The following is a 27,946-nucleotide window of genomic DNA, read 5'->3' on the forward strand; positions in this document are numbered from 1 at the left end:
TAATTATTGACATAGAAAGTCCCCTCCCAGAGAATCATAGAGGTTTCCACATCACACGTCAGGGATCCTTGTCGGGGATAGAGGAGGGTCCCTCTGTGCTATGGGCCTGAGCTAAGTGTGTCTGCGCATAGTCCAAACCTGGCATGGCTGCAAAGCTTTCTAATCCACCTATATGCAGAAGAATAGAAGCAGGGAACTCATTTTATGAGTTGTTTCTGCTAGCGATTTAAAGACACTTCTTTCTCTCCCACACAAACCCGTCACCTCTAGACAATGACTTCCCTGGAGCCCGAGGGCCTGAGGTCCAGGTGTGACTTTCTCAGAGCTGACCAGTAAGAAAGGGCCTGGGCTGGCTCCCCGGCTCTCCCCTCCCACCCAGAAATGGTTAATTGCCAGCTCCAGGCTGCCTCCAGCCCAGCCCTAATTGGCCTGATCTCAAGCGGCCGAGCTGGAGCCGCAGCAACTCCAGGCCAGGCCGGAGCTGCACGGAGCAGCAGGGGCACTCTTCCAAGGTAATGATTAAGCCGAGCGTCTGGCAAGGGCACAGGCAGCAGAGCCGGGAAGGTGAGCCCTATTCACACCTAGGCCAGGCTGTGGTGGCCAGGACCGGTTTGGAAGGCAGGGCCCTGGGGCACGGGGGCCCAGAGCCGACAGTCACAGCCTCCCCCTGCACACGGGTATCGAGGAGCATCTCAGGCCAGAGCTACTGCTGCCAGCCCTACTAGGACCCTGCCCTCAACCCTGGCACCATGAAGCTGCAGATGTTCTGGACTGGGCTGGAATACACCTGCCGGCTCCTGGGCATCACCACTGCTGCAGGTAAGACCCCGCCTCCCCGCTACAGTCCCCTGTGCACGGTGCACGGTGCACAGCAGACGCAGCTGCTCGAGGGGTGGGGACCGGCAGGCTGGGGACAGATGGACACAGCGGGCCACATCTGCCCTCACTTTTCTTCCCAATGCTTCCAGAAACACTGTTTTGCAGGGCAGTGGCAGGTGCAGGGGGGTGAGCCTGGGAGAGGGAGCCTGATGCTGAATCTCTGCTTGGAGACCCATGTGACCCTGAGAGCCCTCAGTGTCCTCATCTGGGAACTAAGTAGAGAGGGTCTGCTCTACCTCCTGCAGGGCTATTGTGAGGTGGAGATGGGGGGCTGAAGGTGAAGGTATAAAAGACCAGGCCAATATGAGAATTGGATGCCTCACTCTACAGTGAAAAAGGTGATCAACGGAGCCCATCCTGCTTTACTCAAACCACAGCCCTATTTCATAGAATGAGAATTCCCAGCACTTGGGGCAGGCTGAGCTCTAGCACTGAACTTAGAGATCCCTGGCTTCCCTTGGCCCACTCCTATCTCATTAACAGAAAGTCCTGTAGAAACCCAAGCCCCCTCCCTGTGGACTGACTGCAAGAACACAGTGTGGGTCTGGGGTAGAAATGGTTCCCTATGCTGGGCTCTTCTCCCTCACCCAGCCTGATCACAGGCCACTTGGCTTTCTGAAAGCACAGAGCAGAACCAGAGCAGCCACGATCCTGAGCTCTGTCTGCTTACTTCCCTACTGTAGACCCAACCTTCAGCCCCATCAGCCCCCACATGGCCAGAGTCTGTGTGGGGGAAGTGAGAAGGCAGCATTCTGAGCTCTTAGCTTTGGGCCCCATTGTCCCTTGGGAACAAGGAAGAGACACATGTTGCTCACTAAGTCCTTACTTGTCACTGGACAAAATCCAGTTTGGGTCTTGGCAAATAGGAAATGTCCCCCAGCTCAGACTCCAACAGTACTGGTCTCAGCCCCCGCCCTGTCACCTGCTGATGTATGACCTTGGGTGAGCCACCCAGACCCCCTAGGATGGCATGTTCTGGTCCAGACCTGCTGTCCAGGTGTTTTGGAGGATTAAGGATGCATAAACTGAGCAGAGCTAAGTGGACCGAGGGCATAACCTCTTGGGAGGAGCCTCTATGACATGGGTCAGAGCTTGTTGGGGAGACTGGCTAGCATCTAGGTCCTCAGTTAGCACAGGACATTAGCTGTTGGAGAAGCTCTAATGCCACCCTTCTTGTTGCAAGATGGAGCACCTGAGCTCAAATAGGGGCAGTGACCTTGCCCAAGGTCACAATGCAGATCAAAGGGATGGCCAATCTGGAGCTCAGGTGCCTCAACTTTTGAAAAGGCCAGGACTCTGGCTAAAGAACCCTCTACTTCTCAGAGTAGGAACCCCACCCAGAAGACACCGGGAAGGGTCTGGAATTGCTCTGCTGAGGGTCTTAAGTAAATGGGCTGGTAGGGTAGTCAGTTAGCACCTCTGACAGAACCACCTTGTTACCTACATGTAAGGGAATGAATGCCGACGCCCACAACTTCCCATGCTGGGGAGAGAAAGGTAAATCTATATAGAGTTTCTGTGTTGATCTTGAGCCCACCCTGCCTTCCTCTAGGCAGTTTTCAGATAACTAAAATGTATCCCTTTTAACTCTCAGATATCTTGGTGATATTCTGCCCACAGCTGAGCCCTGCCTCCTGTCAGGAAGCAGTTTTAAGACATATCTGCTTTCCTAATAGCCTAGCAAAAGACAGTTTAAAAGTCTAATTTATCTCAGCCAGTGGAAAGGTCTGTAACCACATACACACAAGCGCGCGCACACACACACACACACACACAAACCCTGCTCCTCTTAACAACACTCTTATCTCTGTGCAGAGGGCTGCTGTTAATGCTGAGGATGGGCCTTCCTCTTGATTTTGATAGGACCCAGGCTAAAAATAGGCCACAAGTTACCTTTTAATGGCCAGGCTTTCCAATAATCTTGTTTGAGCCTTTTAGAGTGCTGGGAGCAAGTGGGAAGCTAAAGAGAGGGGCTTTGGTGCTTTTGGGCAAATCTCAAGTTTCTTCCACCGACTAAACTCCTGGCCTGTTTCCAGTGTGTAAGATTTGCAAATTCCTTATTCCCTTAAGCCTCTTGTTGTTGAAATCTCTGTTGAGAAATCTGGGCCTCATTTACAGGGGCATTGCTACCAGAGAGGAAATAAGATTTGAGACAGAGGCTGTCACTTTGCAGAAAACCCAGGAGACCTAACGTAGCCCCTGGTCCTTTTGTGAGAAGGAGTGCAGGATATTCAGAAACGGGGAGAAGCATGTGGACTAAGGTTGCCCAGTGTCACTTGCAGGGACCAAACACCTGCCAATCCTCTTCCCTAGAGGAAAGCCTCTTCCCTAGACCCTTTTCCCTTCTGCATATGGAGTCTGAGACTATTAGCAGTTCTAAGGGCACCAGACCCCAGGAGACGCCACCACAATGGCAAGGTCCAGTGGCTAGGGCTTGGTTAGCTGAGCTCATCTCTTCTTCTCCTCTCAGGCCCTTTGGATGAAGCTTCTTCAGGATGTCCAGTGGTCCCGTGGGCCATTGGTGCCCCACCCCCATGCCCAGACCCACAACACCAATGGGCACAGACAGAGCATTGCCACTGCTGAACAAAGGCCGGCAGGCCATGAGCAGACAGCACCCAGCTGGAAGTGTTTCTAAAATTAGAAAAAGTCTCTCCCATGAGACTTTCTTATGACTTTGAACCAGTCATAACGTTTCCAGGTCATCACAGAGCTGCTCCCCAACATTTGTCTTACACTGGCCAGCTTCACTCATTTGCATTACCTCCTTGGCATGGAAGGCAGTGTATGTGTGTGTGTGTGTGTGTGTGCGCGCGTGCGTGTGTGCACATGTGATGTCTGGTGACTCTGATACTGAGATGTGGCTCCAGGAGTCACTCAAAGAAGCAGACACAACTGGGGAATTGCACACAGACTGTGATCACTCCATACCTCCCCTTGCAGATGCCAGACACCCACTTGTCCAACCCTCAAAGTGGGTTCTCATTGTGTCCACATAAAGGCAGAGACATGACATCCTGAGTTACAGACTCAGGCCCTAGGGGATGTTCAACCCTTGGCTTAATTCTCACTACAAATCAACCATCAGAAAAGGGAACCTGGGAAGCAGGTTTTAACTGAGATGGGAGCACAGAGGTACAGGGTGCCCCTTCTCTGCCCCACAGGACTGGCCCCCATCCCTGTTCTTGGAAACCAGGATTGGCTTCCCTATGAACTTCTGCAGTCCTCTTAGTCCCTGGGTGAGAATCTCCATGTACGTCCTCACCACTCCTCAGCCCCAGCCCCAAGTCTGTGGGGAAGAGAATGATCAGAGCCCACTGTGTTAGCCCTTTGGTGAGACCCCTGCAACTTTCCTCAGAGCAATGGAGGCTCAAGATTGAGGCTTCTCACTGCCAGGGCTTGAGGACTTTTCTTCGTTCTTCCAGCCCCACTTGTGTGTAATAGCCGATAATGAACATTATTTGAGTATTTACTGTAAGCCAAGGTCTGTGCTACCTGTTTCAAATGTAGTGTTGCATTTCATCCTCATAATGATTCTTTGAAGCATCATCCTCCTCCTCCTCAGCCTCACTGCATGTGGGGGGAAACTGAGGCTTGGTGGCGTGAAACACCTTGCTCAGAGTCTCACAAACAGGAAGCGAAGAGGCAAGATTCTAACTGATGAAGATCTATTCCTGAGGCCCTATTCTTATCAGTGTATCCTCGACCTGATTCATGCTAAAGAACTTGTCGTTATATGTCTTGGCAACCCCAAGATGCAGGGTGTAAAACACACAGAGGGTCCCAAAGAGGCCTGACTGAGGCCACGCCATACACAGGCTCAGGCATGTAGGGTCACGGTTAGGTTGGGCACAGCTACACTGAAGCGTAGTAAGCATGACCAAACACTTCCTAAATTTCATCCAGATGTTCATTTTCTGTCTCTGAACAATGACCACGCATACTTTGACTAGCACTGCCAAATCCACCCCTCGACCTCCTCAGAAGACAGACAAATCTGCTCACCTTTCCAGAGGGAACTACCACAGCAGGACCTCCCATTTATGGGTCCGGTGATGCACAACTGATAACAACAGTAAAGTCACGATCTTGCTAAAACCCCACCAGTGTCTATGCGGGCCAACTGCTGACCTTAGTTCTACTTTACAAATGAGAAAACTGAAGCTCAGAATGTTCAGATAGCTGGACAGAAGTCACACAGCCAGCAGACAGCAAGCATGGTATTGGAGGTCCCGTCTGCCCACGCACAGTGATGCAGTGGAACATCCCGGAACTATGGGCACACTGCTCCAAAGACGGGGCGCCACACACCCAGCAAGGACATGAGCGGGCACTGAGACAAGGCCATTTTGAATGAGCCCTGCTTGTCAGGCTAATGTGCTCTTTCTCACAAATCAACTATTTTAGATCAACCTGGAATCACTTACAGGTTTTGTTTTGTTCCAGGTTTTTGACCTATTAACCTCTTCTGTCCTCCAAGGGACAGAGCCACATTCCCCAAAGCCCCATTCCTTGCCAATATTTGGTTCAAAATGGAGATCTGTCTTATTAATATAGCCTAAGACAAAGGAAGCATTTAAACCCAGATGTTCTCATTATTTTTTAAAGAGTACAGCAAATGCATAGTTTGACCTTAACCCTATCAAAGCCTTCAAAAAAAAAAAAAAAATCTAATGCTTCTGAGGCAACCATCTTGGGCCCTCCATGCTAATTTCCATCCTTCTTAAATGTGTATCCCCGTGACCATTTCCTGCCATCTAAGGAAGCTTTGAGCACTTTAACATGTCCACAAGTGAATTTATTACCCAAGCAAGACCACATTGTTTTCACATCCTCCAAATGGATGTTGACTGTTTTTCTTTTCTGATCCAATTGTTCCAATGAGTAAATGAAATATCCCTACCTCTGTCCCACTCTCTTACCACTGAAAGATCATATGACTTGGGTCAAACATTTCTTTTTACTTCTTTGTGCCTGTGTCCTCTTTAGAGTTAGAACAAGAAATTTGTAACTCCATTTAGGATTCATTTGTTCAGCAAACATGTGCTGAGTTCCCACTTGTGCCATGTAGACACATAGATTAGGATGGTCTGACCCCTATCCTTGAGAAGCATATGGTCTACCAGGGAGACAAGCCAATAAATACACATCCTAGCACTAAGTGCTGCAGTGTAGAGTTGAAGGGGTGAATTTGTGTCCTTCTCTACTACTTACTAGGTGTGTGACTTTAGGCATGTTACCTAACCACTTTGAACTTCAGTTTTTTCACCTACAAAATGGGAATAATGACTATATTTGCCTTTTGGGGCTGTGAACATTCAACAAAACAATGACTGAAGCAGCAAAATGCCTGGCACACATATGCTCAACCAGGTCTGGTTAATTTTGAAGAATGTGTAGAACACAGAGGGATGGTAAAGCATAAGTGATGGGCTCTTCCTGCAGGATGGGAAAAAGAAGAAAGACCAAAGGAAAGGAATAAGGCAATCTATGACCCTTGAAGCTGCAAAGAGAAGAGGGAGTAAGAATGTAAAAGTCTTTTACTAAGTAACATTTTCCTTCACAATGTGAGGTTGGGTCATTAGGATCAGCCCACAGGAAATTGGTCATTTCTATATCACATGTAGTGATCAAATTGGAAGAATGATGGTGGCCTCACTTTATTTTTTATGGGCTGGCAATTCTTTTAAAATTGTCCTTAGTTCTGAACAACCATCTGAAGAGGGCTATTCTCAAAAGAGATTGTCATTAGATACAAGTGGCAGATGCTGAGGAGGAAGAGCTTTCTGTGGGTCCCCCCACAAGACTTCTTAGATTGCCAAAAGCCAGGTGAAGTTCAGATGAAGAAACATGGCTTGTGTGGCATGGACAGAGAGTATCTGGAAGTATGGCCATTGTTTTCTGGCACCAGGAAAGCTGCCATATGGAGGGGTGAGCAGATGCATTCTTTTCGAATGTGAGAAAGAATAAGAAGTAAATACCTTGGGCAAATACCTTGACCTGATATCAATAGCTAGAAGAAATTTCCCCGGTAGGTCCTTACAACAATGCTATTATGTGCTAGAGGTGATATCCTTAATAGTATCAGTGAACCCTGCAGAGCTATAAACAATGTCATCCCCCAAAAGTGGCATATCAGCCTAGATGGCTTCACAGGTGAATTCTACAACATTGAAAAAAATAATATCATCTATTCTACACAACCTTTCCAGAAGTCTGAAAAGGAAGGAATACTTTTCAACTCATTCTATAAACTAGGATTGCTCTGATACCAGAACCAGACAAAAAAAACATCATGAGGAAACTACTGACAAATATCCCTCAAAACATAGATGTAAAAGTCCAAACAATAGTTTAGCAAATCAAAAAATATATATATGTCAAGAGGATAGTATATCATATACAAGTGGACTTTATCCCAGAAACAATAAGATTGCCTTAATATTTGAAAATCAATTAATATAATTGACAATATTGACAAACTAAAAAAAAGCTTATATTATACAGAAAAAGCATTTGACAGAATTTAACATTCTTTCATGATAAAATCTATTATCAAACTGGGAATAGAAGAAAACTTTCTCAGTCTAAAAAGAACATCTACAAAAAACTTTACAGCTACTTACAAGTACAAATTCAAATTATCTCCTAAGATTAATAACAAGACAAGGATGTCCACTCTCACCACCTGAGCCAACATTGTACTAAAGATTATAACCAGTATAATAAGGCAAAAAAAAGAAAGAAAATAATACAGGTTGGCAAGGAAGAAGAAAACTTGTTATTCACAGATGACCATGATCATCTATACAAAATCTGATAGAATCTATCAGAAAAACTACTAGAACTAATAAAGGGTTTAGTAAAGTTGCATAAGACAAAATCAATATACAATAACCAATCATATTTCTATATACCAGAAATGAAAAATTAGAAAATGAAAAATTATAAATACAATAAACATAACATCAAAAATATGAAGCACTTCAGGATGAATCTTGACCCAAAAGGTGTAAATAAAAACCTGTATATTGGAAACTAAAAAAAAAATTTCTGGGAGGTAGTAAAGAAGACCTAAATAAATAGAGAAATCTATCCTGCTCATGGGTCAGAAAACAACATTGCTGAGATGTCAAAATCTCAGTCAAAATCCCAACAGTTTTTTCCGAAACCTGAAGGCTGCTTCTAAAATTCACATGCAAATGCAAAGGTCCTAATGTAGCCCAAAAAAATTTTGTAAAGAACATAGTTAGAACATTAGCACTACCTGACTTAAAGACTTACTGTAAGTCTGCAGAAGTCAAGACAATGCAGTATTGACACAGAGAAAGACAGATAGGTTAATGGAACAGAATGGGGTCCAGAAATAGGCCTATACGTTTATAAACAACAGAGTTTTGGCAAAAGTACAGGGACAATTTAGTGTACAAAGGATACCTTTTTCAACAAATGGTACTGAACAATTGAGTATCCATTTACCAAAAAATGAAGGTCTATCTATACCTTGTACCATAAACAAAAAAAACTAAAATGGATTATAGACCTAAATATGAAGCCTAAAACTACAAAACTTTCATTTATTTATTTTTAGTATTTATTTATTTTTGAGACAGAGAGCGATGGAGCATGAGTGGGGGAGGGGCAGAGAGTAAGGGAGACACATGCTCTAGGCTCTGAGCTGTCTGCACAGAGCCCGACACAGGGCTTGAACTCACAAACTGCGAGCTCATGACCTGAGCCGAAGTCAGACGCTTAACCGACTAAGCCACCCAGCCACCCCAAAACCTTTATTTTTGTAATGTTTACTTTTTAGAGATAGTGTGTGTGAGTGGGGGAGAGGTAGAGAGAGAGAGAGGGAGGGAGAGAATCCCAAGCAGGCTCCACACTGTCAGCGCAGAGCCAGATGCAGGGCTGGAACCCAGGAATGGTTGAGACCATGACCTGAGCCAAAGTCAGACCCTTAACCAACTGAGCCACCCAGGCACCCCTAATACTAAAAAACTTTTATATTACAGGATAAACCCTAAGTAATGAGTTAAGCAGACATTTCTTATTTATAATATCGAATGTTCAATCCATAAAAGAACAAATTGATAAATTGCATACCATCAAAATTTAAAACTTCACTTTTCAAAATATAATGTTAAGAGAATGAAAAAAAGTTAACAAAAATATATGGAGGCCAATAAGCCCATGAAAAGATGTTCCACATCATTAGTCATTAAGGAAATGCAAATCAAAACCACGATGAGGTACTACTACATAGTATTAGAATGGCTTAAAATAAGGAAACTTACCATACGAAGTGCTGAATGTTTGCAAGGATGTAGAGCTCTCTTACACTACGGATGGGATGTAAAATGGTACACTCACTTTGGGAACGATTTGGCAATCTATTTAAAAGGTAAACATATACCTACCATATGATCCAACCGTTCCATTCCTAGCTATTTATACCCAAGAGGAAAAAAAAAGCATATGTCCACTAAAAGATTATACATGGATGTTCATAGCATCTTTATTTGTAATAGACAGAAGCTAGAGACAACCCAATTGCCCAGCAACAGATGTGCTCTAAACTAGCCAAGGTGCATCCATACCGCTTAGCAATAGAAAGACATAGGGGCATCTGGGTGGCTCAGTTGGTTAAGCGTCGGACTCTCGATTTTGGCTCAGGTCATGATCTCATGGTTTGTGGGACTGAGTCCTACATTGGGTTCTGAGCTGATAACGTGAAGCCTGCTTGGGATTCTCTCCTTCTCTCTCTCTCCCCCTCCCCCCACTTACATGTACTCTCTCTCTCTCTCAAAATAAATAAACTTTTTAAAAAGCAATAGAAAGACATAAGTACTGATATACGCTACCACGTGGATAAATCTCAAAAGAATCATACTGAATGAAAGGAGAGAGCCAAAAAAGAGTGTGTACTGTATGATTCCATTTTTATAAACTTCTAAAAAATGCAAACTAATCTCTAATGACAGAAAGCAAGTCAGTGGTTGTCTGGGGATGGATGGAAGTATACAAGGATAGAAGGGCCGCTCTGCTTTCTGCGTCCCTCGTGCCCCAGCAGGTTGGCTCAGGTAGCTGTGCATCACGGTAGAGGCAGGAGAGAACAGGCCCACTCACAAACCCAGTTCATGTCATTGCTTGCATGATGCCTGATAACACCCTCTTGCACGAAGCAAGTCACATTTCTGAGCTCAGATCAAGGGCCTGGGGAATCAGACTTCACTTTAGTGTGGGGGACTGCAAAGTCACATAACAAAGGGTGCAAACACACGAGGGGCATTATTGCAATCTACCACAGGACTTCTACAAGGCCAACCACAGTAGACCTCCTGGCTGGTCAACTTTGGTCTATAGGTCATGTTACAAGAATCTTGTTCAGAAAATCTAAAGGCAATCTCTTGCCTTCAGGAAATTCTCCCCTAACAGGCTTGTGAGAGGTATTAGGGGTACTGACTGCCACACTACACTCTAAAATCTCTTCTAATTGAATATCCAGAATTTTATACTATAAAATCTTGGCCTTCTCTCATAGCGTTTATGAACCCTGGCCCATATGTGTCAGCTGAACGTCGCTCAGCATACAGGTAAACCTTCCTGCCAGGCTTAGACTCTGCCAAAGCTTCTCCTGGGTTAAGAAGCCTACAGCTACTACCTCCTTATCTCAGTGGATTCTTAGCAACTGGTTCCAACATCTTCATGTTCTTAGAAATGGTGCAAATCTAGCTTTTACCTCTACAATGAGGTAGACCCTTTGTAGGTCACCCTTCTGTGACCCTTTCAGAACCTAAACCATCCCCAGTCATTGTCATCCGCTGGGACATCCTTACCTGACATGTCCTTACTGATCCTATGACCAGTAGGAGATACACTAGACCTGAGGATGAAGAGGAGCAATAATTATGACGTGGCGAGTTATGAGGCTGCCCTCAGCAGCAGTGAATATGACATTCTCATCCTGCTCCCCACGCATCCAGAGCCAAGATCACTGTCTGGCATGAAAAGCCAGGTAATGTGACCTCTAGTGACCTCTGTTGCCACCAGGGCACTGCACTGAATGTAAGACAGATATCAAAACTCAACCCAGTGATGGAGTCAGAACAGACAACCTACAGCCAACCACAAGGTCAGTCCTGAGACAGAAGCAGCACAAGGCCAGAGGCCACCAGGATAGCCCCTCAGCAGTCAGCACCACGGACAGGCCACACCCTCATGAGCACACTGGCCCTAAGCCACGGGCATCCCTAGCAGGTCACACAGAGGACATGACACAAGACATGTTGAAATGGATGGGGCTTTGGACTACTGATATCCCAGTCAGGCCTGCAGAAGGGACCTAGGACAGAAAAATCAATGAACAACATCAGTGAGGAGAGAAGAGCTCTTTAGCTACAACAAAACCGTGTATTAATGGAAGGAAAGGATGAGAATAAACCCTCTCCTCTCCCTTGAGAGTGCTTGCCTCTCTCAGGCAGGAACAACCTGGCTCTCCTGATAATTCTCTGAGCCATCATCTACATCTGCACAACACTCTGTAATTTACTAAGATTGAATATTCACAGCCATTTATGCATGCTTTTATTACCCCCATTTTCCGGAAGAGGAAGCAGATGAGAGGGTTTTGATTTGCTTGAGAAGCCAGGACTCCGCTTTCCTGATCTGCCCTCACATTCTCTCTGCTACAGCCGAGTACCCTCACAGCTTCCATCCGCCCCCGCTCTGAGACCAGCGCTTCAGGACGCCCAGAAGGATGCTCAGAAAGCGGTGCACCACGGGCTCTTGGCCCAGAACCTCTGATCCCTGCTAACCTGAACTAGAACAAACCACTCAGGAAGGCAACTCAGAAGAAAGCCCTGGCCTCTGGGAGAAGAAATTACTGTGCCTCGGCCCAGGCAGGAGGGACAGAGGCTAGAGGGAAGGGGACAAGGTGAGGAGGCCAGGCTTGTCACAAATGCTTGGGGAGGAAGAGCTGGCTCTAACCGGCACCAAGTAAGATGCCTCCCTCGGGGGGCAGTGCAGGAGGGGTGAGACAGAAGGGTGGGGCAGACTGTACTGGAGGAGGGGCTCCTAATGTGGTTCTGTTGGCCTGGGACGAGAGGTCACAGGGCCCTGAGGGACAGACAACAGGAGTGTTGGAAGGAGTCAATGGGCCACTTGGGTATAAAAGTAGTTACGTGGCAGCTCTGCCCAGTACCACCCTCCTACCTGCAGCACAAAACCAACAACAACACATCTAGGACCAAGGCTATTCTAAGGGGCAAGTTTTTCTTACAGAGAATTTATTATATTGAAGCCCTGATTCTGGGGACACGTATGGTATTTGTTTCCATTGTCAAACTGTCCGTTCCTCTGTCCCCATGCCCAGCTCTGGGAAAAGGCCTCAGGGTCATATTTTGGAGTGACTTCTTGACACAGATTGTCCATTTCACACTGAACTAGAGCCCCGTGAAGGCAAAGCTGCTGAGACATCAGCCAGGCTGCCTGGTAAGGAAGAAGGAGGACCAGGCGTACAGGTCAGACTCCAGCAGTAACTAGAGGCTCCCATACCCTGGGCCATGCGCATCTCTGGACACCGGGGCTGGTGGCACCCATTCTCATGGTCACAAAAGGGCCAATGCTGCCCCTGCATGGCCCTGGGAGTGAGCACCTCCCAGGTGAGTATTTAGGTTGAGTACCTACTTAAATTTAGGATGTGCCTCCTTACATTTAGGGTGAGCGCCTTCTTAAATTTAGAGTGAGCACCTCTTAAAATTTTGTGCTCACCGCACGTTAGTCCTGTCTTTGCTGGATAGCATAACTTCTCTGTGTCTTATAGACAGCCCTGCCTAAATCTGGAAACCTGGCTGGGTTCCTAGGGCCAATTCCACCAAGCAAGGACTGTACCCATTCTCATCCACGGGGCCTACAGGAGGCCTCGCAGAGAGCAGGTGGTCCACCTGTGCAGTCCTGGGAAGACAGACATGCAGGCCACGGGATGGCCAAACCACTGTTCACACACCAGATCCATTTTTCACCGAACACCCCTCCTTCCAGTTAAAGGCCACACATCGCGCTCATTTCTTGGCTTCTGAAATACCCCAGTTCTGGAAACTAGTCCCCTGGAAAAACATTTAGGAAACTCCAGACCCTCAGTCAAAACAGTCTTGGAGTCCTGCATCTATGTCTCATGGAGCTGCGGTGCCCCCAGAGACAGTGTGCTCCCAGCACAGTTCAGTGAGAACAGCGGGCGGGGAGCTTCCGGGACAACGGCTGATGTGGCAGTCTGCGGCGAGTGCTGGACACAAGTCACAGCATTCTCCCACAGTAGAGGACTCTCAGTTTTTGCTTTCCTCACTTTTTCCACTGGGAACCTTGGAAAATGAATCTGCAGAAGGGAACTGCTTAGAAGGAGGCAGAGCCTCACAGATCCTGCATGAAATCCTCAGATATGACACCACCACATAGGATTCTAAGACACCACCCCTACTCCTAAGAAACTGCATCTCCCAGACTGTGCCCAAACTCGAGCAGGGGGATCATTTCTGCAGGACCTAGGAGCCCACAGGATGGCTTTCTGACAACCAAGCTGAGGACCAGTGAGAAGGGCCAGAGACGCAAGGGACCTTGGGGACACGCTCCCCATGGAGAGTCAGAATATAGACCAGACCAGACACAGGGACTCCTGGGCCAGAACTCTCAGGTAGCTGGGAAGATAGGATAAGCTGCTTTTCCAGTTCTGTGGCTGCATAATGAAACCACTCCAAAACTTGGACGCTTAAGGCTACAACAATTTCATCACGCTCAAAATGTTGTGCCTCAGGAATTCAGGCAGAGACGGTGGAGACAGCTCATCTCTGCTGCATGATGGCGGGGTGGCTGGAGTGGTTCCTCTAGGGCTGAATGTCTGGAGCTTTGGGTCTGACTGTTGGGTTAGCTCATCCATTCTTCTCCCCTTGGTACCTGCTGGGGCTGGGACGTCCATGGAAACTTCCTCACTGACACTTGCCTGGTGGAGAGGGCTGAGCCAGCTAGGGCTGAGCCAGCTAGGGCTGGCTGTGTATCTGTCTGTCTGTCTCTCCTTCTCTGGTGTTCCCTCTACGTGGTCTCATCGCACAGGGTGGTCTCAGGAGTGTCAGACTTCTTACACGGAGGGTGGTTGCCCCCAGGCCAAACATCTTAAGAGGACAGGGTGGAAGCTCTTTGTGAATGAGCAGTGCAAGGCCTTGAACTGTACTTCTACATCATTCTACTCCCCAAGTGAGTCACTAATGCCAGACCATATTCAAGGGGAGGGAAGGTTAGACGCCACCTCTTGATGGGAAGCATAACACACCCTACTGTAACACTGCCTACTGTAACAAAGAAACCCCAAAGTTGCGGGTATGTCTCTCACCTGTGTAAAGTACATGGGCGTCCATTCCCCTTTTCTGCCATAGAGCCCAGAAATTAGCTTATCATGTGTCTGGGAGAGTAGCTGCCCCAGAGATCAATGGGAACATCTTCACAAGACCATGCCTGGCTCACTTACCTTAGTCATGGCAACTGGTGTGACCTTCAGAGGCCCGGGAGACCTCTGGGGAGACAAGTGCTAGCTAGGGAGAAGAGTAAGTTCTCGCAGAAGCAAGTCTCGTCCCCACCCAGGCTGTGGAGATAGGGTTTTCCCAGCACCACAGGGCACAGCTTCCTCAATGAACTTGACCCCCTTGGAGAAGCAGGAGGAAGTTGCAAAGTGCAAGAGGACTGGAAGGTGTGGGCCCAGGAAGCCACACTGTCACTGCCCCAGCGTGGAACCTGTGACCTTACCTGGTGCCAGGAATTGCACAGAGAAGCCCAGAGACAAGGCCCTGTCCCTTTTCAGTACCCAGAACCACAGTCATGGCAGTGCCAGACTCTTCTTCATGCTGCTCCACACCCCTGGCATCACCTAGCCTTCCTTCTGGGCAGGACCATCCTCGGTGCCCAGACAGAATGGAGCCCGCACGAGTCCTGCTCCCAAGGTGCTGTGGCCTCTTCCCGCCCTCGTCTGCTTTCCATTTCCTGGTCCCGCGACAGTCTGCTCAGGTGCCAGGGCATATATCCTGTGCTCCCCTGTGCTTTGCCCAGGCCTGGCACAGAGAATGTGCCATAAACGAGGGTGCAGGCTGACCGCTGGGGACTTTGGACCCTGGCCTTTTAGGACAGCTCTTGGGTTGCTGAGTGGAACTGCCCTGGGCAAGGAGATCCGGCTGTGGCTACTTCTGACATTCAGAAGCCAGCTCTGCTCAGGCTAGGGCCCCTTTCCAGAGGCCTGGGGTGAGGGGCAGATGGGCTATCGTCACACTCATCCAGAGCTTAGACACTAGGCAGGTCATCGAGGCAGTGAGGCGGGAGTTTCCTGACTCGTTCTGCGGCAGACATTAGCAGAATCCATTCACAGCTGGGTTTGGGGGACACAGTGGACCACTGCCCATGGCAATGAGGGTCTCATCCATGTGACACCCCCATTATGCAAGAAGGCTCCCAGGAAATGTCTTCCCCATCAGCACCATTGTTGCCAGAGTCCTTCCTCTGCTGAGGTGTCTCGGAGCCCCTGGGAATCAGTCCTGATTCTGGGTGCCTCTGCCCTTTACCACCAGCACGCCCCGGGCAAAGCGCGGCACCTCCAGGACACTCATTAGGATTTTTCCATAAATGACAGGAGGGATGTTGCACAGACTAAACAAGATGCACGTAGGGGCCTACTGGAAGGTGAGGCACATGGTGGGACCGGCCTGAGACGCAGGGGGCAGTCACGTCCAGGGAGCCTCTAAACCCCGACGCCTTCTGGTCCCACGTTTCTGCCTTCCACTACCCAGGACAAAACAAAAGCCAGGATGAAGTGGCCAGGCCTGCCCTTCCCTGTGCCTCGGAAGCCTCCTTGCCTGAGCCCCCGGACAGAACCGGCCCTCTCCCCCTGGGCCCCTATGCCTACCAGCACCCTAGTATTAAATGGGGGAACAAGGACACCTGGGCACACCAGCAGGAGCCACAACTAGAGGTAGTGTCTACCAGTGAGCCGGGAGACGGGGAGGTCACAAGTAGCCGGAGCATGGCACTGTCTCTCGGTCACCACCTCATGTCTGCTGCTTAATCTCGGCCACATGTCACCCAAGCCTCTTACCCTGTCTGCCCGAGGCCAGGATGCTTTCCGAAGGGCCAATCTGAAAGTGTCGCTCAGCCTCTCCGAAACACTCAGGGCCCTCCTGGCCCGTCCTGTGGGGGCTAGTTTTTAAAGATCCACCCTCCGGCCTCAGTCCACGTGGGCTGCCCATGCCCCCCTCTGTGCTAAGTACTGACCCAAGGGGTTACACAAGGTCACGCACAAACAGGATTCCAACCCAACTCTCTCTTTTCTCTGCTGTTCCACTGATTTGTTGTTTTAACTGCAGACCAGTGCTGCCTCTACAGCATTCCTAGAATGCCCCTTTGACTATTGACCTTTTGTTTCCATCAAAAGGCATCAAAATACTTCTCCACAGGCCTAACAATTCAGGGAAAAGGGCTGAGTTTCCAAGACCCTTTCCTGCCACCTGCTGGTCACTCGCCACAAAGCTTACAAATCTACAAATGTGATGAAGCCACCGGTGGAAAGCTAACAAGTGACTGAGCAACTGATGTGCTTGGCATGAGTTAGCTTACTGAATCCTTATAACCATGATGTGCACGAGGGATAATGAGGAAGCTGAGGCTCGGTGGGATTGCATGACTCAGCTATGAACTGGCAGATGTAAGGGTGAAATGCAGGAATGACCTTGGTGGGATTGCATGACTCAGCTATGAACTGGCAGATGTAAGGGTGAAATGCAGGAATGACCTTGGCCGGTAGGTTGGTTTTCCTTACACTCTCTGTGCCTCAGTTTCCTTTCTGTAAAATGAGGGTAACAATAGTACCTTCACAGAGCACTGTTGTGATGACTTGAAAGGTTAATAAATACTAAGTGCTGAGAACAAGACAAGATACATAGTGAAAACTAAATAGACGAATGGGCATTTGCCTGCAGTACGCACACAGAGGCACACATCACACACCCATCACATACATGCACACACCACACACATGCATGCATCACACATGTACACAGCACACACATATACACACATGCATATATAACATACACACATATCACATACCCATACACATCACACACACATCACACACGTGCACATATCATATACACACAGCATACCCACACCATACACACCACACACACATGCACACACCACACACACAAACACCACACAGACTATATCCATCACACACCACACACATCACATACACATGCACAAATCATATACCCATCACACATATGCATCACACCCATCTCACACACATGCACACACACACACACATACACACACACACACATAGACAGTGGAAACCAGGAAACTGTCCACCACCCAGAGCTAGCGTCTCAAGTTTGGTCTGCAGATCCTTTACTTTCTGACATGTGTCCTTGGGAGACCTACACAAGGCAGCAGACTAAGCAGGAAGTAAACATCTCCCTGTGACCCGGGGCTGCTGTGAGGAGCCAGGACGAGCAGACCACCATGCATAAAGCATTAAGCTCTCTGCAGGCTGTGCCAACCCTCTGGATGTATGTGTGGCTGACCAGCATCCCTAGCCCCTGGCCTGGGACAAGCCAGTGAACATCTAGAACCTGGGGAGCGCACAGTGCCCTCCTCAGCTCCTGCTCCAGGCCACGCCCAGGGGAGCACAGGAGCCCTCCTTCACTAAGAATCTGTAGGCGCCGCCCCTCCCTTCCTAGATTGAAGCACTCTGCGCCCTGCTCCCCCCAAAGTACTTCCACATCCAGTCCCAAGGGAGGGGGAGAGGTACCGGTAAGTGAGGGGCTCTGCACTGCTCTTCAGTCNATCTGCGCCCTGCTCCCCCCAAAGTACTTCCACATCCAGTCCCCCAAGGGAGGGGGAGAGGTACCGGTAAGTGAGGGGCTCTGCACTGCTCTTCAGTCTTCAGAAGGCAGCATTTCCTCAGTGGACAGAGGGCTCGGGACACGGGGAATGGAAGTTCACGTCTCTGCCAGGGAGGAGAGGAGTCATCAAGGGAAGCAGCCTCCTGAACAGCAGAGATGAAGAGCCACACACGGACGGGCTGCCAAACATGACAGCCTAACCCTGCCACCTTTGATTTCCGGGAGGCAGACGAGGTGAAGCCATATTCAGCCAATAGCAGGGTATGTCATCCGAGCCCAGAGACAAATAGAGGGTGCAGAGTAATCAATTAGGACCAGAAAGAATCTGGTTAGTGGGCCATGCAGCCCTGCAGGAAGGTTTCAGGATACCTCAGTGTTGTCTGTGGAATGTTTCCATCAGCGAGTGGATGGGGTCTGAGCCATGGCTCATTGAGTGAAGCGGTGAGAGCAAGGGAATCCTCATGAGGGGACAGCTCGGAGCCAGCAAGTCTGGAAAGGTGGGTCCAGGACAAAATTCACTCTGCACAAATGGAAGGTCAGGTGCTTGAGCACAAACACCGACTGCCAAGAAAGGGCAGGAGAAGGGACGAGGCTGATCAGCTTTCTGTGTCTGAGCAAACCCTCAAGGGCTTAACCAGCACTGAGGCCAAAGCAAGGAGCCAGGACTGTGTGATATAGTCACCAAACCAGCAAGTGAAAACAAGTCACAGAAATAGCTAGAACAGTGAACTAGGCAAGGGGACAAGGGTTGGGGAGGTCCCATGGCCAAGCACGGACCCAGACACACAGCGTACATGGGTATGGCCCGCAGGACAGTGAGGGCCCTTGAGGCCAGGCCACCTGGAGTACAGCCATGGGGCAGAGGGCCTGGTGGCCCGTCAGTGTGAACTGTTTCTGGGGGCACTAAGGGGTGGAGGCATGACCCATGTGGGCAAAGGACAGGCATCTGTGCTATGGGGGCACTTCTGGGGTTCTGCCTGAAACCCCTCTGGCTTCCAGAGACCATTCCAGAAGGCTCCCTGTTCTCCTGCATCTTCCCAGCCACCAATCCCTGTGCCATGTGGAGAAGAGCCCACCCTGGTGCCCGGTGCCCAGGGAGAAGCCTCACTCCACAGCCAAGGAACCTTCCACAGGGCCGCACTGTGGCTGGAGCACCTGGGCCCACTCTCCCCTCTCCTCTTCCCCTCTTAGTGTTGATCGGCGTGGGCACTGAGACCTTCCTCCAGGGACGGTTCAAAAGCCTGGCTTTCTATTTGCTGTGAGTATGCGTGCACATCCTGAGTCTGTCTCTGCAGACTAACACAGAGCAGCCCTGGCCCCTTTCCCTTGCTAAATCCATCATATCCCCCAGGTGGAAGAAGTAGAGGGGGCTTCTAGGATATTCTCTGCTTTGGGCAGGGCTTTGGGCAGACCATCTCATAAACCAAACAACTCTCCTTCCATTCATCCACCTACACACCTCTCCTCCCATCCATCCATCCATCCAACAACCCCTCCATCCGTCCATCCATTCAGCCAGCGAGCCAGCCACCATCTATCCACCCATCTACCTTTCCGATCATTTCTTTATTCAGCAAACACTAACTGAGCTCTTGTTTTAGAGAGGAATCGGCTCAAGAGACTATCTATTTGAACCCTTCTACATGCCACACACACACACACACACACACACACACACACACACACACCATGTTTTATTCACATTATGTTCTTTAACTCCGACAGCACCATAGAAAGGCACACTGTCCTAGTTTTTCAGGTTAGAAAGTTCAGAGGGAGTAAACAGCTTAGCCCATGTCACCAAACTTATGAGCAACAAGGTGCAAACTCAGGCCTGGTCCCTTTAGCCCCCCAGAATCCTTCCCTGGCCAGCTGCCTCTGTCAATGTCTCCTGGGGAGAAGATCACAGTGCAGTGACCCAGAGAGGGAGGAAAGCCTTGGATCACTGCCGGCTCTGACCAACCGGCTTCTCAGCAGCCCATCCTGAGGGACACAGGGAGCCTGCGCTTCCTGGCCACGGCTGGCCAGCTGGGTGGCCAGACCACCTCCTCCGCTCCTCCCTCTCCTCCCCACCCACATCCATCCTCATCACTGCCCAGGGCGGCTCTCCGATTTGCCTCATGGGTCACACCCACCCTCTCCCTACCATCTTCCAGCCTTCCAGCCCACATCCACACCACCACAAAATTAGCCACCTATAAACGCAGGGCTCTCCCAGAACCTTCAGCACATGCCAGGGCCTCCAAGCCACAGTCCTCTGCCATTCCCTGGCTTCCATTTTATTTCTCGTCACTCAGCGTACACCCCAGGAGCTTCTAACTCTTTCTCAAACTCACCTCCAAGCTTGTTGTTCATCACGGTGAGCGCCCAGCGTGCCTTCCCACACACCTTGACATTCCCAAAGCCTGATGTTCCTTCTGGCCTTCTGCCCTGGGAAGCGTGCTCTGAGCCTGGAGCCCCCACTGCCTGAAAATGACCTCTCTTCTCTCTGAACGCCCTCCATGTCTTACTGAGCCTGTCCACGCCTCTGTGCACTGTCTCCGGATCCAGCAGCAGGCCCGGCCTTCCCCCCCTCCGCGTGGTTGCCTAGCTCACCCACACCGTCACTTCCAGTAAGAGGTAGGATTATCATCCTACAGTAACAGGTCAGGTCCATAGCCGGTTAATGCAAACTGCTTTCTGCCCAGAACCCTGCCCTTTCCTGACTGCTCTGTCCCTTTCCAGAGAGGGCGCCATGCCCATCTGGTCTCTCTGGGGCCAGTCCTTGAAGACATTATTTCCAGCCTCAGGTGCCCCTACCCCTCGCTGTGAACTGGCTTATGTTCCACACCGTGCCCTGCTCTACACTCCACCGGACAGGTGGCCGGCCACTGCCCTCCTGAGCTCACAGCCACCCGCTCCTCAAGGCCATCTAAACAATTCGCCTCCCTCTTTCTTCTCCCTCTGCCATCCTCCCTTGCACACAATCAGGCTCTTCTGCAGATCTCAGACTCCTGCCTCCGCATTCCCTCCGGACTGTCACTCCCTCCTCTGTGTCCCTGGGAGCCAGCAGGGGCTGAGGCCCCCAGTACCCTCCAGGAAGAACTGAGCTGTTGTTGGCTTTCTCTTGTTCGCCTGCTTCCTCTCCCATCTTCTTCCTTCATGTGAGGCCCCTCACTGCCTCCCTCCCACTCACCCACAAACAGCAGCCACACCTTTGGCTGAAAGGTCTGCGTGGCTGGTGTGGCGCGCTGGGCAGAGGCCTTGGTTTCTAGGATGTTGCTAGCGCAGCAGGGCCCTCGCCTTGGATTCATTGCCCCACCTGATTAAGCAGACTTCCCTCGCCTCAAGCGACACAGCCTCTATAGCATCAGACAGGACATCTGGTGAGTCACTTTATTGCCCAAGCCTCAGTTTCCTCCTTCCCCACCCCCCCACCCCGCCCCCATGCCAGGATGTAGAAAAGGGCAATGACGCTTGCTTTACAAAGCACGCATCTTGGTGTGCTTGTTAGGAACATAGGCTCTGGAGTCTGAGTGCTGGGTTCAAATCTTGCCCCTGCTACTGATCTGATGCATGACCACAGAAAGGATTTTGACCCCTCTGTGCCTTGAGGCCCTTAGCTGTACCCTGAGGGTAATTACAGTGTTTCAACAATAATATTGTTACAAGGACTGAATGAATTGATCTTTTAAAGCCCTTAGAACATAGCTGGCACATAGTGATCATTATATAAATGTTAGTTATTCAATTTAAAAACTAAGGAGTAAGAGTCAGGGAGATACTGAGAGACATAGAAAGAGTAGGAGATAATAGGGAGAGAGCCTATGCAAAGGCCCTGTAGCACCTAGTAGCTTCCTGTGTCGTCAGAGGACTATGGTCACAGAGAGAAAAAGAAAAAAGATAGTAACTAACATTTATATAATGAGCACTATAGGCCACATTTGAAGGGCTTTACAAACATCAATCCATTCAGTTATTATAACAATGTTATTGAAGCAGTGTAATTACCCTCAGTTTACAGATGAGGATCCTGATGCACAGAAAGGTCAAGTCCCTTTCCTATAGGCACACAGCCTATAGGCACACAGCCTATAGGCACCCAGGGGCAATGCCCAGGACCCTGAAGAAACCGCGACCCCCAGCCACATTGCCCTGCAAGGCAGCATCTCCTCTCATTCTTTCAGTCCAGTGATGTCCATGGAGCACTTAGCAGTAAGCCTTCCCTAGAGTGGGCCTGGACTGCATGCAAGAATTAGAGAGGGAACGGCCAAAGGGAGATCACAGACTGGTGGCCCAGATCACACGGTAAAACAGGGAGAAGCAAGACAGACAGACCAGGCAGACAAAAAGAGGAAAAGGGGGAGGGGGTCCTTCCATGAGGGATTAGCCTGTACAAAGGCCCTGTGGTACCTAGTAGCATCCTGTGTAGTCAGAGGCCTATGGAAGTTCATGTAAGACTTTAAAGGCATGCTAAGAAATTTCGATGGTATAGGCCAATAGGACCCTCCAATAAAATGTGTAAGTTCCATTCCGAAAGATTCTAATACATAAAGTCTGAGGCTGACCCAGGAATCTATGATTTTACATATTTCCCAGAAGATTCTGATTGGAAGACCCCTGGATCATACTTGGAGCACAAGGAACTTTTGAAGCATTCTGGGTTGGGAGTAATACCATCACATTCAGGTGTCAGAAGGAGCCCTCGGGGCAGCCCAGTAGTGACAGAGTGGAGGAGCAGGAGGGGGAGAGGGGAAGCAGGGAACCAGGGAGGCGGAAAAGGGGAGACTAGTGCAGCGGTCAAGGGGGCAGTGCCCAAACTCAGGTCAGACAGGTGAGGGCAGAGAGACGGGAGTGACTCTAAACCATGTAAGGAATACAACCAGCCCCTCCTGGAGACTGACTGGACAGTGGGAAAAGAGGAAGAAGGGAAGGAGTCTGGAACAGATCCAGCCTTAAGGTTTCTAAGCCAAGCAGTGAATGTCATCCTAGTGATAGTAGGTAGAAGTACATGTCTGCCAGTGTCCACATGGGGGCCTGGGTCAAGGCGGCCTCCCCTGCTGGCTGGCCCGTACTCCCTCACCCATCTCGGGCCCTGGCTCCCACCCCTCCACTGAGGCCCAGCTCCTGGCAGATGCTGGCTGGGTGCAGCATTAGATCGGGAGACCCCTGGTCAGTCTGTTGCCCATGCGTGGCCAGGAGCCCGGATGCTGTGAGAAAACAGCTATGGGAGGAGCGGAAGGCAGATCAAACGGCACCAGACCTCCCTTACCTCTCTCCTCCACAGGTTTATAGGAGCTGTCATCTCCGTGTGTGAAGGGGCCTACTTTGTGGCTCAGATGCTGACCATCTGCTTCCAGTAAGTAGCCTCCCAAGCAGCTCTTCCACCACCTCCCAGCCCCAGACTCCCCCGGATGCCCCCACCTGTGAGGCCACAGCCCAGGGGATGTCCTGCTTCTGAAGCCGCTGCAGACGGCTTCCCTCCCCACAGTGCGGCCAGCCCTGCCTTGACATGGGACCAGGCCCTCAGGGCTCAGTGGTCTCCTTTCTCTGCTCCCAACCAGGGAAGTAGAGTGAAGCATTCACTGAGGGCCTGTTCCCACCAGAATCCCCTGCAGTGTCTGCCCCCACCTCCAAGAACAGACTGTACTGCACCTGCCATCCAAGGTACCCACAGAGAGGCGAGGACCCTGCGGAAGGCCAGGGAGTTTGCAGTAAGCAGAGCTATATTTGAGAACTAGCTCTTTTTCCTGCTGGGACCCAGGGACGAGTCAGGGGCTACAAGGATCTTGGGAAGCCACATGGCCACGGAGGCCCATACCTGCTGTCCAGCAGTGCTCAGTTGGTAGAAGCTGTCATCAGTGTGGCCAAGGGCTGTCCCAGACCATAGCTCTCAGAACCTAAACATCTGGGTCTCTAGGTAGTCAGGGGAAAAGCCAGGCCTCAAATCCAGCCATCCCGTACCTTGCAAGGCTATCAGCTGCCTCCCAAGGTCACCAGCCCTTAGGCAACAGGCTTCCTTCTTTCTGATGAATGTTATTGCCAAGAGAGCTTTGCAACTTCTCTGGGACAAGAGAAGGGCGTGTGGGGGAGGAGAGAGCCCTGAATCTGAAAGGGGCATTTCACCCTGCCCTGGACAGCTTCCTCTCCCAGCCAGAATTTGGTCACAAAAGAATGTCCACCAGAGGGCACCAATGAGCCACAGTCAATGGCCTTTGGCTGACAGCTGTGCTCTGGACCTCCAGTCCCCTGCTCCCCCACCCCAAAACTTGCCTGGACAGAATTCAGTTGTGCAGAGCCCTGCTCCAGACCAACTCAGAGGATGGAGGAGATAGACCTAAGGCAAGCCCTTTCCTGCTTTGAAACCTGGAAACAACACCCCTGAGGAAAAGTGCTCAGCATCAGGCCTCTGCCAAGCCCGTGTGTGGCCCTTGTGTGCCAGTTTAAAAAGAAGCCCCTCTGGGCTGATGCCATCTTATGCCTAGGCAATGCTCCATGAGCAAGATATAACTGGATTCCAGCCTCTTCTCACAGGAGGCCAGGCAGCTTGTGCAGTGCACAGTCAATACAACTGTCCCAGCAAGCTGTCTCCCCTACTGCATGCCTTCTCCACCCCACTCCACGGGGGACCCCCCAGTGGGGCCCTGGGTCTCCTACTCTCCTTCCCACTGTCTTGGCTAAGTCCTGATATCATTTGGCTCCTTTCCCCCTTGACAGAAAGGTAAGGCTAGGCAGCCTTTCAGAAAAATCATGGACCCTCTGGAGAGACTCAGGCAAGACCCCTAACTGTGGAACCCATGGTGAATACACCAGCCCCTGAGGAGGGTTCAGCTAGAGGCCACTAAAGAGAACATGGGCAGAGAAGGACCCAACCCCAGCCTCCAACAGCCTCGCAGGTCGCTGGGGTTTTGCTTGGTTGTTTCCTGTCCCCTACTAACCCTGAACTCCCTCCCGCCAGGTGCCGGCCGGAGTCCCTGGCCTACAGAGCAAGGGAAAAGGCCCGCTGGTTGGGCTGCTTCCAGAAGTTCCTGGCATACATGCTGCTGTCTGTGGCCTGCTTTCTCCACCCTGTCCTGGTCTGGCACGTGACCATCCCAGGTAGGACGTCCAGGAGGTAGTGGAGGCAGGCAACCCCCACACCGGTGGGCTCTGAGCAGGAAGGGCTGAATCCCCTTCTCACGGGCCTCACTGACACTGATTCCTGGGGCCCCCACTGACCCCCCTGACTTCTCTGGGCTGGATCATGGGGATGAGGAAGTGTCAGACCTCCTTCATGTTGTCAAGTGGGAGGAATGTCCCTTCATGTAGGTATCCAGAGACTGCACCCACAAACAGAGACTTTTCTCCAACGCCTAGGTGTGGTCTGAGCCTTCAGAGCGTGTGTGATGGTCACTCCCCTGTCTCCCCAGCACCTACCCATTCAGGTGCAAACTCCTCAGCCTGGTTTGGAAGGCACGCCATGATGAGACCCGGGGCAGACCCTCAGAGCCTCATCATCTTCTCCCACTCCGACCTCACAGACCCTGCTTGTCAGCCTGGTTTCTGATCGCAGAAGCCAGAACTCAGCGCTCCCACCCCTGGGATTTGTCCGTGACCTCTTCTTCTAGTACCCTTCTCTTCCCTCCCCCCCAGCTGTGAAAACTATACACCTCCTCATGACCCACTTAAAATGTCGGGAAACCAACTGTACAGGGAAACAAAGTTGAAAGGCAGAGCCTCCTCTTCCTTCCTGTGGTTTCTTTTAATGTACCTGTCATAGCATCTCAGGGCCACTCTGGACGGCCCTCAGTGAGCCCTCCAGAGAAGGATTCAGCATTGCCCAGGCCAGAGCAAGCCTCGGTCTCTCGCTTCTTGAAGAGCGAGAGACACCCAGAGGCTTCCTCTGGCCGGGTTGGGTCTTCTGGCAGAAGGAGCCATTTCAGCCTGAGACAGAGGGACCTCTGGCCTGGAGCCTGGGGGTGGGGGGCACCTAGGAAGGGGACCCATGCTAAGCAAGCCCCACCCAATAGGATTTGCTCTTCCCTCTGTGTTTACTGAGAAGGCTGAGGAAGGAGCATCTGCCCACTGCTGGGAATGGAGGGAAGCCCAGATCGGCAGCTGGAGCCCAGCGTTCAAAACAGTGCAGACCCATTGCAGGTGCAGCCTGACACACCGGGAGGCCAGGCACGGTGATGAGAGGCCAGGCGGGCTGCACCAGGGTGGGCTGTCAGTAGGCCTCAAGGGCCCCCTGGCCAACAATGAGGGCGTGGACCCCAGCATAGCAGTGGCCTTGCCAGTGCCCCTCAGCCAGGCATCAGGCCTGTCCCCCGAATCTGAAGTGGGTGCACAAGGACAAGTCAGATGTGCAGGCTGGAGCATAGAGGGCCTGAGTGCGCCTCGATGGCCCTTTGGAACCGTGGGCTTGGGCAGCCTCTGGCTCCTCCTCATCACACATCCCTCATGCTGACCTCCCACATCCCTTCCAGGCTCCATGCTCATCATCACCGGCCTGGCCTACTTCCTGCTGAGCAAGCGGAAGAAGAGCAAAGCCAAGCCCGAGGCGCCCGCTCCCCCGGAACAGTACACGGATCCCTCGGGCAGCGCCGTGAGCACCACCGGCTCTGGGGACACCGAGCAAACCTACACTTTCCACGGGGCCTTCAAGGAGGGGACCGGCTCCCTCTTCATCCACATGAAGAGCATCCTGAAGGGGACGAAGAAGCCCAGTGCCCTCCAGTGCCCAGACACCCTGACAGAGCTGACCCTGGAGCCGGCTGACTCTCTGGTCAAGAAGAAGCAGGTGCACTTTGAAGACAGTACGGTCAGAATCATCCCATCTCTCACTGAAGACCTGGACGAGGGGGACAGCGAGCCAGAGGAGACCACCTCTGACACCACCCCCATCATCCCTCCCCCGCAGGCCCCTGTCTTCCTGTCCTCTCTCACAGACACCAACCTGTTTTGAGCTGTTGGCTCCAGCCTAGGGAACACTCAGCAAGGGGTCTGCATAGATTGATGGCCCTGTCTGGCGTTTCCTGACATCTGAGGGCCCCCTCCAGGGAGCTTGGGGTCTTCACAGATTAGTGCTTCAAGGGGTAACCAGACATCCCCCTGGTAGCTGGGCTTCTGGGCCCATCAGGTAGCATGGCAGACCCTGGAGACACCTTGGGCAAGGCACAAATGAAGCTCATGCTGTCTCAGGCCAATAGAAGTTCTTCCTTCCTGGACAGGGGGGCGGGGAAATCCCCAAAAGAGACCATCAGTCCCACTTTACATAAGGCTGCTTCAGGCCCCAAAGCCAATGAGCTTCTTTTGCTCCTGACACGGGGGGCCCAGCAGTCAGCAAGGCCTCATTGTCCATCTCCTCTCGGATACAGCAATCCAGCCCTGAAGGCCCAATGACGCGGACTACTTAAACATCACAAAGGCAGGTGTTGAAAGTAGCCATAGACCCCAACCCCCAAGAGCCAAGGTGGCTCAGGATATGTGGGGAAGGCAAGGCTGCAGGCCCTCGGGGTGGGGGCAGCACGAGCAGTGGGCTGCATTCTCTGCGTGCTCTGAGGCTGGCCCTGCGTGACCTGAGTTACAGAGCCACCCAGGGAAACAATGCCACACTTTGCTCCCTGCAGAGAAAACTAGGCCAGATGAGTCAGGCTCATTCCAGAGGCATCGCTGAGGACTCCCTGCCTCCCCACCACATGAACTTTCCCGAGATTCCAAGTAGATGATGTAAACTAAAAGGTCCTGAAAGCCAACAACACGTAAACAGTGAGGACAGCAGCACAGGACACAGTACCCGCAGCACACAGGGACCATGGAGGTGGTGCCCTGGAGATACTCAGCACAGAGAGGTGGCTCTGTCATGCGTTGGTGTGTGGTGGCAGAATACGCATTTTTTTTTAAAACTTAAGGGAGGGAAACGAAGGGAAAGAGGGGGGATGGGAGGAAAGGAGGCGGACAGGCGAGCTCTCTGTCACTGCGCTGTGGGAGTGACAGTTAACCTAGAAGGAACCAAGTAATTTGAATCAGATAGCTCTTACAGGATTTCCAAAATGGTATTTGTTTCTAAAAAGTGTCCTCTGATTCATGGGATTGTTGCAAGGAAGAGCAGACACATTACTCCTGGTAGGCAGGCTCAATTAATGGGCAAGCTGAAAAGAAGTTACATTGTT

At 50.9% G+C, this 27,946-nt stretch overlaps 1 protein-coding gene across 1 annotated transcript; it reads left to right on the plus strand.

The window, feature by feature from the left end:
* The first annotated feature begins 455 nt into the window (after positions 1-455).
* TMEM72 (transmembrane protein 72) lies at positions 456-27,649 on the plus strand. The gene is made up of 5 exons (XM_077780815.1): positions 456-819; positions 19,008-19,074; positions 23,083-23,154; positions 24,754-24,893; positions 26,261-27,649. The coding sequence occupies exons 1-5, from the start codon at positions 750-752 to the stop codon at positions 26,737-26,739; spliced, it is 828 nt and encodes a 275-aa protein (XP_077636941.1). The 5' UTR covers positions 456-749; the 3' UTR covers positions 26,740-27,649.
* Positions 27,650-27,946: the final 297 nt, after the last annotated feature.

Source organism: Crocuta crocuta, unplaced genomic scaffold, assembly GCF_008692635.1.
Source record: "Crocuta crocuta isolate KB4526 unplaced genomic scaffold, BGI_CrCroc_1.0 scaffold170, whole genome shotgun sequence".
In the NCBI taxonomy this organism is placed as follows: domain Eukaryota; kingdom Metazoa; phylum Chordata; class Mammalia; order Carnivora; family Hyaenidae; genus Crocuta; species Crocuta crocuta.